Below are 12039 nucleotides of genomic sequence, written 5' to 3' on the forward strand. Positions count from 1 at the left end.
TTTTTTTTTTTTTTTTTTTTTTTTTTTTTTTTTTTTTTTTTTTTTAATATGGTTGTCTCCTCATGACCAAAAATGTTACTAAGGAGTCTTCCTCATTATGCAGGTCTTGATGTTCTCACAAATGACTATGATGCTTGACATTTTGATGGATTACTGCTATTTGAGAGGCTTTAAGTTTAGCCGATTGGATGGGTCTATGTCCTATGCAGACAGAGAAGAAAATGTAAGTACCTGGACATGTCCCTTAATTTAATACTGTATTCTGCCTGTTAATGTGACATTGGGATAAAACTTGAACCACAATTTAGTCTCTAATGGGCAAATGACATCTAACATTCTTGCTGCTGCTTAAGCAAGTTGAAGCTTATTTCTCTCTAGTCAAAACTGCCAGTATGTTATGTATAGCTCAGCTAAGAATGAATAACCTCTGGGAATAAGGAGGTGAGTTAGCATGTTGCTGCATTTAGTAACATGTATCCAGAAAGGATGCCTTTAAAGGAAGAAAGCAATGCTCTCTTTGGAGGCACTCAGAAGTCAGCTTCTCCGTTATTCAAAGTGATTGGAAAGCTAAGAGGAATCTCCGTGTAGAAGGAAACTTGACTGTAGGTTGATTCTTCAGTAGAACAGGCAAACATGTTGGCTTGATTAGTTTCCCAAAGCATTTAAGCTGCATGAACAGCAATGACTGAAGGTGGCATGGCACTGGAACAGGCTGCCCAGGGGGGCTGTCCCTGAAGACACTCAAGATCCACTGTGATGTTCTCCTGCAAACCTATGCCAGGGAACCTGCTTTTAGGGGGATGGGGGGAGGGGGGCCTGAAATAGGTGATAGAGGTCTCTTCCAATTTCTATGATTTTGTGCATATGACTCAAGAGAACTGTGGAAGCAAAGGATAAATGCATCAAACTTTCAAGGGTGTCCAGTTTGCTTCTCTTCCTTGCCATTCCTGGTCTCAGTGCCTACCACAGTGTGTTGTGAGTGCAAAATGAGAGAACAAGTTTAACTGCTCTTATAAGACCTGACAGGAGCTGTGCTGACACTTAGGATCATCTTTACTTGAAAGCAGTCTAGATGCCAACTAGGAGGTGAGGAAAGTTATTCTTAGTTTTGAAAGAGGAGGAGGTAAACATAGGAGCTGGAAGTAACAGTCAAGGCAGCATCAGAATTCCAGATTGCTGCTTTTGTCAGGAAGTGGAAATATTTTTAAGCTCTACCAGCTTTTGACTGTGCTTGCCTTGGGGAATAAAGTATCTCTGAATGGTAGAATATGCGGAGATAAATTGGGATTGGGATGATGATTGGGACTATGATGCTACAGTCATATCTGTTCTGTGTTGGATAGCTCACTTGATAGAATCAGCAGGTAAGAAAATAATTGCTTTACTTCTTGGTCTCATCCTGCCCTGGATGCAGTTTTTAGATAAGCTTTATTTTGGACTCTGACACTACATGTTATACTCTTCGTTCATCGTTTTAAATTCCAGACATAAGTTGATCTTAAAGTAAAATATTGGCTATGTTGTGTTTGATCCCCCTGCTGTTTTCAGTAGCTGAATTCTCTTCCAGATGCATCAATTTAATAACGACCCTGAAGTATTCCTGTTCTTAGTGAGTACGAGAGCTGGAGGTCTGGGCATTAACTTAACTGCAGCAGATACAGTTATCATATACGATAGCGACTGGGTACGTGGATGGACTGTTTACTTCACAACGTCATAAAATGCTTTCTTTACTGCAGCTTTTGGTAAATGTTTAGTATGCTGTTATGGTGTAGACCACTTCTGTTGTTTTAGCGAAGTGTTTTTACATGATGACAGCATCATCTGTCTATGTAAATATGTTATATATTAAATATACTGCCTAATTTGAAAATGTCTTAGCTTTCTGAGCACAATGTTAGAGCAGGTTTGCAAAACCAGCATGTTTGTCCCTGGGTTATACCAAAAGTAGGATTTTTTTTTTCTTTTTTACTTGTAGATGCGCTGGTCTTTCAATTTATTGTTTGCTGGAATGTAGCAACAATCTCAACTAAATTTTGGATACAGAATGTCTGTCTGAAAGGGCATGATGTAGATCACAGGCAGTCAAGCTAATTGAGTTACTCTGGCTGTGCAGCTACAACAGCAGGACACGGACAAGTTTAAGAACAAGTAGATGTGGAGTTCCATTATATCATAACTGCCCTGCACTGTTTGCTTCTAATACGACTCTGAGCTCACTGATTAGAAATGCTGCTTGGGGGAGCATTAAAAAAGAAAGTTAATGCATCTAATATTACTTACTTGTCTACTCAGAATCCCCAGTCAGACTTGCAGGCCCAAGACAGGTGTCACAGAATTGGCCAGACAAAACCAGTGGTTGTTTATCGCCTGGTGACAGCAAATACAATTGACCAGAAGATTGTGGAGAGAGCTGCTGCCAAAAGGAAGCTAGAGAAGCTGATTATCCACAAAAGTTAGTATCTGTCTCTTCTGCCTTCGTGTGATCACATGTTTCTTAAACCTCAACAGATCTCTGCTGTGTTTTGATACTCAACAGTATTTTTTTTCTTGTGTGAATAGTTTTATCCTTCCAATAAGTGGCCATATAATATCATTCTTTAGAATGTTCTTAGATGCATTGTAGATAACGAGTGAAGGGAAAGCACTTTTGCTTTCTTTTGCTTTTTCTTTGCTGTTTCTTTTTTTTCTTTTGCTGTTTCTGACATTACTGTCTTACAACTGATAGGTAAGGAAAAAATAGGGAAGATGGGACAGTGAGCCTACCTGGAATAACTGGAAGTAAAAGCAGATGAGGGAGTACAAATATGGGGCTAATTTGGAGCTTATTGGCAAGATGGTCGTTTGTTCAACCCAAATGTTTTGGCCTGTCAAGATAGAAAATGTTTAGGCTGGTGATAAATGACAAGTATGTATTGACTGTTGTATTAAATCAAATGATCCAGATTATACATGGAAAAGTAGACAAAATTATCGTATTGCTTGCAGTTTAGCTTATAATAGTGTTCTTCATTTGAACCTACCTTTCATTGTATGGAGCTTATGAGTAGGTTTTCCAGCTATGCTGGCGAACTTGCTTGAATAGCAAGCCTTCAATTAAATCTGGTAAAATGAGCAGAGTCTATAGAAACGTGGAAATTCCTGCTGAACTTTGTAGAAATTGCAAATCTTAAAGCTGTGAAATGATGGTGGCTGCTGTCTGCATCTGTTGTCCTTAATTTAAGAATAATCTGTTATAATGACAATAGAATAAGTCCTCTTTTTGGAGAAATTAGCCAGTGCTGAATGGAACAGCAGTCCTTGATTTCTTTTTAAATTTTTTATTTATTGTGTGTAATCACAGTGGTGATTTTTGTGATGTCCTCATCTAGCTATTTATGCTCAAATATTTTTAGAAAATGATTGAGATGAATTTTCTCTTTTGCAATAAATTCCTATTTTTTAGGTGCTATAGGAATCTTTCAGTAGCTTTTTCTGTGTGCCGTATTTGGATGCTAGCTCAGTGTAGCATTTTCCAAATGCTAAGCTCATTTGAAAAAAATATAATTCTTGTTGCAACTTCTGACAATAATTGGCCATATATTAAACTGTTGAATTTAAGAACTTCTCATAGTATACTAAGGACAAAACAAAAGAACAGAATGAACGCACTTCTGAGAAGATGTAAAGGCCCTGAAAAAGCCCATCTGTAACTGCACACTGCACAGCACACTGCTTGTCACGCCTGAGCTGTGGATTGCCTTTGGGTTTGGATGACATTGGTTAATCTTCATTTGAGAGTTCCATAGCCCTAGCTTTAGTCCTTTTGGCGCTGCGGGTTTGGGGTTATTACCAGAGCTGCCATCTGACATTTTCCAGAGGAGCTCTTTCAGATAAGAGAAAAATGTTTTATAATTATTTGATTGTTATCTAGCCTGAAGATGAGTCCGAAGTGGCAAGGCCAGCCCACAAAACACATTTAGATGACTGCCATGTATTGAATTAGCAGTGGGAACTAGGACTAGGCAGTGTACAGGAAAGATGCTGACTGGCAAGGGCATGTCTTCAGTTTTGCAGTAAGCTGAGTATTTATCTTGTTGATTATAAGTGAAGCTTATCTAAATCCTGCAGCTTAAGTTGGGGTATCCCTGGCAGGAGCTGTGGCTGTGTTCTGTAATTATAAAGGTGATATATTAAAGTAGCAGAAAAGTTGGTGAGTGGGTAAGGAAGGGATATCATAAAGCAGACATGCTGAAGTCAGGCCCTTAGGTCGTGTCTGTTAAAGAATGTGTACAATACAAATGCAGAACCTGAAGAAGTGTAGTATCTTGCAAAGTCATGCTTTTGGTTGAGCTTAGCACCACATTGCAGTCTTTTCTTTCTGCTTTTTGTTGGAAATTGTACAAGAAACAGCACAACTTTAAATTATTTGATGTCAGACTAATATGGTGTGCATAAACTCTTATCAAACACATGATGTAAATAAGAGTGCCTTGTTTTTCTCTTACTATTACAGCCCAAGGTCTCTACAGTGCAAATTCAAAGCCACGTAGTTTGTGAAACTCCAAAAACTCCAAATGATTAAAAGGGAGAGGATGTATTGCTAACTATGCATGACCTGACCTGGGTCTTTTGAATCAGAGGGGGTGTTGATGGGGAAGAGAATCCTACAGCCCAGACCTTACTGGCGCTTGCAATCTGATTTGCACTTCAGAGAGAAACAGACAGGAGAATGGGGGGAGAGGAGGAGAGAGAGAGAGAGAGAGATGTGGAAATGTGTAGGGAGGAGTTCTGAAACTGAGACACAGGAAAGAACATCAGTGTGGGTGATGAAAGGGTATGATGAGGACTTGCTAATTAAATGGGTGCACGTATTAATAAAAACTGAGGAGGCTTAGCACAGAACAGTAGGGGCTGTACGTTTTCTTGCAGTGTACAGACTGAATTTAGCTTCATCCATGCTTGGACTTAAGTAACAATCTTGTATAATTTCAGGATATTTTTACTGACATCCACTCATTTGGTGTAGGCTTAATCTCTACAAGAATTCAGCTCATGTCTGGTGCATTATTTTGTTGTCTATCCCTATAACTGAAGGATTTTTCTACAATGAAACCACTTACCTTTCATATATTTCCTGTCTTGTAGTGGTTAATGCTGCTTACTTTGTTTCAACTAGCTTACATTACAAAGGGAACAAACTTCAGCATCCACCATCTAACTTTATTTGCAATCTCTTTACTGTAAGTAGAACTAATGGCTTTTCTGCTCCGTGTGTGCGTGTGTGCATGTTGAATTGGTGTTTCAATCAGTCCTTCTGCATAGTGTAGGTAGAAAGTGGAAGACCTGCATGTAAACTTGGCACGCACCATTAATTTCTTTTGACTGGTTAGCCTATCAGCTGATGGTGTGCTTTACCTGAGGGCTGAAACAACTGAACATACCGTTAACTTTGCAAGAGATTTATTCCATCTATGCATCCAGCATTGGTGTAACAACTCAAAGAATTTATTGTTTCTGTCTCTAGTTAAAGTCTCTACTTAAAATTTTTCCTTTCTACAGATCAGTTTAAAGGTGGCAAATCTGGTTTAGCACAATCAAAGAGCTGCCTGGACCCTCAGGAATTAATAGAATTGCTGAAATCCAGAGACTATGAGAGGTATGCAGATTTTAATTTTTTTTGTTAACCATAATTTTATAAGTTACAGCTTGTGAACAGCTGTCAATAGTTCTCTTACGAAGTGTTATGTTGATCTTAAGAGTGAAAAGAATGTTGTAGGGGTTCTGCTGTGTTGAGCACTGAGTTCTGTGCTACATTTACATGCTTTCTTTTTTTTTTGTATTTCTTTCTCAACAGGGAGGTTAAGGGATCTAAAGAAAAAGTAATCAGTGATAAAGATCTTGAGTTACTCTTGGATAGAAGCGATCTTATTGGTAAGACAGAATTCTCATCTATGTTAGACAATGAATTCCTGGTTTTGTGGTGTTGTTTTTTTTTTTAATGTACTTTATATCTAGAAAACTGTTGCAGCTTCACTTCCCTATGATTGTGTTGTATATGTGAAGACATGCTTTTAGTCCTTTGCTGACATTGCCAGTAGGATCTGCTGAAGATGATTTAAGCAGAAGTATTCCAGAGAAATTCATTCATGTGTAGTATTCCCTGAGCATAGTGTGAAGGAAAACCAGATGCTCTGCAAAGCAACTTTTCCTGCAAGTTGCTGAAATCGGTCAAAACGTAAATCATCCTCAGAAAAGGATTTCAGCAAATCAACTGGAAAATCATAACTGAAAATATAGTCTGACAGTGCTTTTTAAAATTATGTTGCACTTCCAGTGGATACCTGTGAATGCAGACATTAGGAAAGCCTAGACCATTGCATTTTAGAAAAGGATTTAGTGAAGCTCCTGAGAGAAGCTATATAGTTTCTTGAATTCTGTTTTCTTCTACGGAAGATAGTACTTCAGAGAAAGATTCTAATACTGCTCATTTCCCACTGTTTTTAAGACATATAGTGGAGTTTTTTCTTAAAGCACACAAATGGAAAATATTTTCAAGCACGAACTTCAGTTGCTGACTGTTTAGGAAGTAGCAGAATAATGTTCCTGATGATAAACTTGTTTTCCAAATCCAGATGAAAGAAATCCAGATGAAAGAGGAGTGCATTGAACTTTTTACTCTGCATTACTGTACTTGTAAAGGAAGGTTGCAAACAATTTACCTATCACTGTTGTGTTGTTTTTTTTTAATTCTAGATCAAATGAAAACTTCTGAAACAAATAAAAAGGAAAAAATGGGTGTCTTCAAGGTCCTAGAAGAATCACCAGGTTCCAATGCAGAATGTGTCTTTTAAAAGTGCAGGTGGCCTGTAGTCTTATAGGGCAAACATGTGACATCTGTAAGAGGCCAGTTTCAGTCATTACACGGACTGATCCTTCACGCTAATTCTTTATGGCCATTTTTCAAACCCCTCTGTTCTTTCAGTGACATTTCTGCGTTCTAAGGTGTAACATTTGATAGGTTCATGTTTGTAGTTTTGTTAGCCTATGATAAAGAATTGAAAAGACAAGCATTTCACGTTTTCAGTTAGCTTTTGTGTTCAGTGGTAAAAACTGGCCAAGTTGTGTAAAATCTTCCTGTGGAAGTCCTAAAACACTTTTTTGTATGGTGTTGAATATGATTTTATTGGGAAGGGAAAGAACATGTTGCAAAGAACTGTTAGCTCTTGGTTCTTGTTGTTTTTTGTAATTTCTGCAAATTATTTTGATAAATAAATGTTTGGATTGTCTTAAGGGTTTCCTGGCTGAGGTTTATAAATAAGCACAGCTCGCATGATGTCCATTATTCTTTCTGCACTCGTGTAACTCAACTTCATGCATATAAAAGAAATCCCAAGCTGCAGTCTTTTCTGGTGTAGAGGTCAGCTCTCTAGTGTCTGGCTCGTCAGCTTGCACAGCCGCGTGCCCCTTCAGAAGCACATAGGGGGAGCTATGGGGACTGGAAAGGGAAAATGGAGAATTCTGTCTAGGGAGTACTTTCTGGGGAGAGTTTGAAACTTCAGTGGGTGCAGGTAAATAGATACATTATGCAAAATCCAAATCACTTGGAAGCTTGGTTTTATTCCACAGGTGACAGGAGTGGAAGTAGATAACAAAGCAGGCAAAGTATTTAATTTAGTCACTTTGTGAACATTTGTAGAAGAAGTCTTTTATATAAAAACAGGTTCAGTGTCAAAGGAGTGTTACTTTCTTGTGGGTATGAAATTCTTGCTGTCCTTAGAGCAGTCTGTTACCTTGAGTTGGAGAAAGTCATTTTATATTTGTGGCAGATCCTTATGGAAGTATGGGTAAACAAAACTCTGTTAATGAGTAGACTGACTTTGACCTTTGCCTATTGAAAGCCTTGTCTTGCTTCTAATTCTTCCTAAAAATGCGTAGGCTAGCATTAATGCTGAGGGTAGCATAAGTGAATGAGAGTTGCTGTTCAGTAATGTGTTAGTGAGAGAGATTTGCTTTGTAGAGCCATGGTTCAAAAAAATCAGCCCACTTTCAGAAGGTGAAAACAGTGCAAGTATTGCACTTACTGCTGTAGTTGAATGTAATGCTTGTTGGTTAAAGCAAACCATATCTTCTTGTCATGACCTTGCATTTCGTAATCCTCCAGTGAAGGATAGTTTTCTTACTTGTTATCCCTCTGAACTATGAAAGGACAATCCTCCCTGAACTTCAGAGAAGGCCAGAGTTTGTGCACTTAATGTCTAAAAGCAAAGTTGGAGGCCTTTTCTGGTGTTTTGGAAAGTGGCCTCATTTTTCACAGGTGCAGAAGTAAATTTGGGACTGAGAATGTAAGGATTCTTAGGCAAGGGTGGGGGCTGATTAAGGCTAACAGTTTTAAATTGTTTTGGAGGAAGTAACAACCCCTTTATTGACCACGAGCAGGAAAACTGCTTCAGCTTGATGGACAAATGCTTGAAACATAGACTTGGAAGCTGTGCTCCTTGTCACATGCTGCGCCTAAACACACTCAGCTATTGTTCCTCCACTGAAGTGGTGGGGGAATGCTGGAGTTGTTAAGACCAAATGCAGGGGCAGAGGGCTGGGACCTCAGTACACTTCTTACTATGGTGTGTCCATATGCAGAATTTAGGCCATGTCCACGAGGAACAGCAGGGCACAAGCACCACCTGCTGCACCAGGAGAAAAGGCAGATGTTGCAGTGGCAGGGAGAGGACATAACCAAAATCCCAAGTAAGTCTGTGTTAAAAGTGAGTCTGCTTTGAGCCAAGCTGCATACCCATGTGAGCCAGGCCCTCTTTGGGAGGATGCTTGCTGAAACTGCCCTCACTCTCTTCAACTGGCTGAGTGAAAGTTTCTTATTTCAAACTTAGTTTTTTTATCTTTCCTGAGTAGGCAGTTGAGCATTGTTGTGGACTTGACCCCACTTTTCCTCGTTTCTCATTGTTAACAAGCCTCAGATGCCAATTGCTAAACTCAAGGGGAATTTGTCAATTACAGTCAAAACTGCAGTTGCCAAATACTTTTTGCTTTGTAAAAAGCTCATGTGTTCCTTTTTTTTTCAGTAGGCTGCAACAGCCAGAGCAAAGTCCTCCCTGAGCAATGAATGCAAATTGCCTTGGCGCGCCTGTTCCCATAGTAATAAATTGGATCAACACTGGTATCTGCATTGGAAGCCTCCACTTCCAGCACTGGGCCACAAACCTTTTGTAGTTCCCAGCTACTGCGTCAAGCCCCCCACAATCAGTGTTTTCCCAGCAGTACTGCCAGCCCCCACTGCAGGAGCTTGACTGGGTGATAAAGGGGCCGAGACAAAGTGAAACTTGTCTGTTTACAGCGAGGAGTTGGGGCTCGGGAAATACCAAGCGTGGCTCAGGCTATTCTGTCCTGGCCCATTGCTGCAAGAGCTGAAGTTGGCTACATTTGGTTGGTGGGCGTTCAACAGTGTGGAAAGATTTCATGATTGCACCAGGCCCCAGTTCTTGGTGTCACTGCAACACAGATAGAGCATTGGGGCCAGCATTTCCTCCCTGCTCTACAAGCACAGGGGGTGAGGGGCCAGGAGCCCACTGAGAAAGTAGGAAGTGTGCAGTGTCTGGGGCAACCGCAGCTGGACAGCCCCAGTTACTACAGGGGATGGGGAATTGCTGCCAGGTACTAGCAGGGTTAGACAGTGGATCAGAGGCTCCTCCCTGCACTGGCAGAAGTTAATTGAACATTCAAATGGCCTTGAAAAATAACATGTATTTCACAGAGAGATGAGAGGTTTGTGATTGCCTTTTTTTTTATAACCCCAAAACAACCGTCTGTATGACAAACCCTTCCTGACCCACTGGAACCTGTTGCCCAAAGCCTTCTGTGGGACCTGAGCCAAACTCCTGTGCTCTTGCCAAACACGTGACCAGCATATTCTTAGTGAACATGAGGGTGATGCCCTGCTCTTACCTGCCAACAGCATCTAGGAGGGCAATGCTATGACTGACCAGGCTCCAGCCCAGCCTGCAGGTGCTGGATAGTGCTGCAGCAGAGAGATTATCACCCTGGGAAAACATCTTGAGGGGAGAGTAGTAGCATCAGTGAGAAGGGGGGTATCATACAAGCAGGCCAGGAAAAAAAAAAAAAAAAATTACACTCTCACTTTAAAAATAAAACTACCTGCAGCAGGAGCTGAAAGGTGTATGTATGTGTGCATGTAAGTGGCCTGAGCAAGCTTGGCTTTCGGTAGGTAGGAGCTAAATAAGAATGCCAGATGAGCTACTGTAATAGCACTCTCTTGTTCATAGAAGGAGCTGAAAAGAGGAGCTAAATACAGTTAGGTTTGTGCATTAAAGCTTTTCAGTGGGAGACAGACTTAAGCATTAGCTCAGCCTTACTCCCAGTGAGATTTGGGATGTTTTAAGGGATTGTTTATTCATTTCTGGAAAGGCAGCAGCCACGATGCCTGCACAGGGAAGCAATATAGCTGTGGGGTCCCATGGGATCTGGCCTTTGCCCCATCCCAGCCTGCAATCACTGCTTGTTGCCTGAGACCATTGTGTGCTACTTGGTGATTCCGTCCTGCTGCTCTCCAGGGCAGCACCACCACACACAGGGGACCCAGAAGCCCCAGTCAAGGAGAAAGTGGACACTTGCCTGTTGGAGTCACCCTATTTATTGAATGTGAACAGAAAGCAAACAACTGGGATACAGGTGAGCTGTGATCTGACTTTGGCCTCTGCCATGCCTGTGCACGTGGCAGCACAAGGAAGGGAAAAAATAATAATCTGTGTATTAAAAAAAAAAGAGAGAAATAACAGTGAAAGACAAAAGAATGTTGAATGATTAGTGACACCTTGTGTGTACAGACGGAACTTTCACGCGGCAAGGAAATTCAAAGCCGTGTCTAGCATTCCTTATTGCGAAGGAGAGTCGGCAAGGGGCAGGGCAATACTTTCCCAGAAGAGCAACGATCCACGCTGACCCCACTGCAGCACAGGCTACTTAGGGAAGACAGTGACCACCTCGTAGCCCTCTGGGGGCACCACTCGCTCCCGTGCGTGCTTCTCACAGTAGATTTGATCTTCCACGAAGAAATGTCCTTTCTGCTTGAGGTTGGTGCCGCAGTCACTGCACACGTAGCACTCAGGGTGACGCTGCTTGTCCCGAATCTTCACAAACACCCCTCTGGGGAAGGAACCAGCACTCAGCACCAGCTGTCTGCCAATACAGCCCCCAGTCCAGCATCTCACCATCCCCCCTCCACCTCAGTCTCCCCCTGGCGGACCATTTCCCCTCAACATAGGTCTCACCTCTGCCCAGGTGCTGACAGCACAGAAGAGCAATGGGAAGCCTCCTCTGGAAAGCATGTTCTAGCAAGGACCTCAATTCCACAGGGACAGGTCCTAGTGCTTGTGCTGGCAAGAAGCACTGCAATAGCAGCAATAGGCAAAAGCAGAAGGCAGGTAACAGCCTTCAAACACTCAGGGAGAAAAAACAGGATCAGCTTGACCATCAGGTGGGGTGCAAGCTCCAGGTACGTCCCAAACAACCAGGACCACATGTGGAAGTGACTGCCACCACCACCAGAGAGGCACAGCCAGCCACTGCCCTCTGCTAAGGACTGCCTGCTCAGAGCAGGGACACAAGCCAACCACATCCTGACTGGTCTCAGACTCGCTGTCCCACTCAGCATGGACAAGCTCTGGCTTCCCAGACTGACCCAACAAATCTAAGAAGAACTACACAGCAACTTGCAAACTACCAGCAACAGCAGCACAAGTTGCCAGCAGCATTTGTTCCATCAGCCACCTATATTTTTCACCATTCTTTACTTTTTAAAGCTGGTCATAGTCCTGTGCTTTCACTCCAGCTGTACGTGGCTGGCACAGTAATTGTATGATTTGTCTCTGATTCACATTTATAGCCTATGGATTGCTTCTGCAACAACTCTGATAGTCCTTGGAGATAGAGGCATGCCAGGCCCATGCAACTGCAGTGTGCTCCGTCTCACAGTAGCACAACACTGCACCTGACAAAGCTGAACTCCTCCATAACAATGCAGGTGGG

At 41.8% G+C, this 12039-nt stretch overlaps 2 protein-coding genes across 3 annotated transcripts in view; one reads left to right on the forward strand and one right to left on the reverse strand.

The window, feature by feature from the left end:
• The window catches only part of HELLS (helicase, lymphoid specific), a 20555-nt gene extending 13287 nt beyond the window's left edge, over window positions 1-7268 (forward strand). The window contains exons 17-22 of the mRNA XM_042818235.1: window positions 104-223; window positions 1568-1684; window positions 2296-2455; window positions 5542-5638; window positions 5837-5913; window positions 6736-7268. Of these exons, the coding sequence (XP_042674169.1) occupies window positions 104-223; window positions 1568-1684; window positions 2296-2455; window positions 5542-5638; window positions 5837-5913; window positions 6736-6833 (669 nt within the window). The 3' untranslated portion in view covers window positions 6834-7268. The remainder of the gene's footprint in view (window positions 1-103; window positions 224-1567; window positions 1685-2295; window positions 2456-5541; window positions 5639-5836; window positions 5914-6735) is intronic.
• Window positions 7269-10629: 3361 nt separating this feature from the next.
• Window positions 10630-12039, reverse strand: part of PDLIM1 (PDZ and LIM domain 1) — a 36223-nt gene continuing 34813 nt past the window's right edge. For both annotated transcript variants that reach the window (XM_042818743.1, XM_042818744.1), the window contains one exon: window positions 10630-11157. In XM_042818743.1, the coding sequence (XP_042674677.1) occupies window positions 10971-11157 (187 nt within the window). In that variant the 3' untranslated portion in view covers window positions 10630-10970. The remainder of the gene's footprint in view (window positions 11158-12039) is intronic.

This window comes from Centrocercus urophasianus, unplaced genomic scaffold, assembly GCF_019232065.1.
Source record: "Centrocercus urophasianus isolate 14NV4802_14NV808 unplaced genomic scaffold, USGS_Curo_1.0 seq_17, whole genome shotgun sequence".
Taxonomy (NCBI): domain Eukaryota; kingdom Metazoa; phylum Chordata; class Aves; order Galliformes; family Phasianidae; genus Centrocercus; species Centrocercus urophasianus.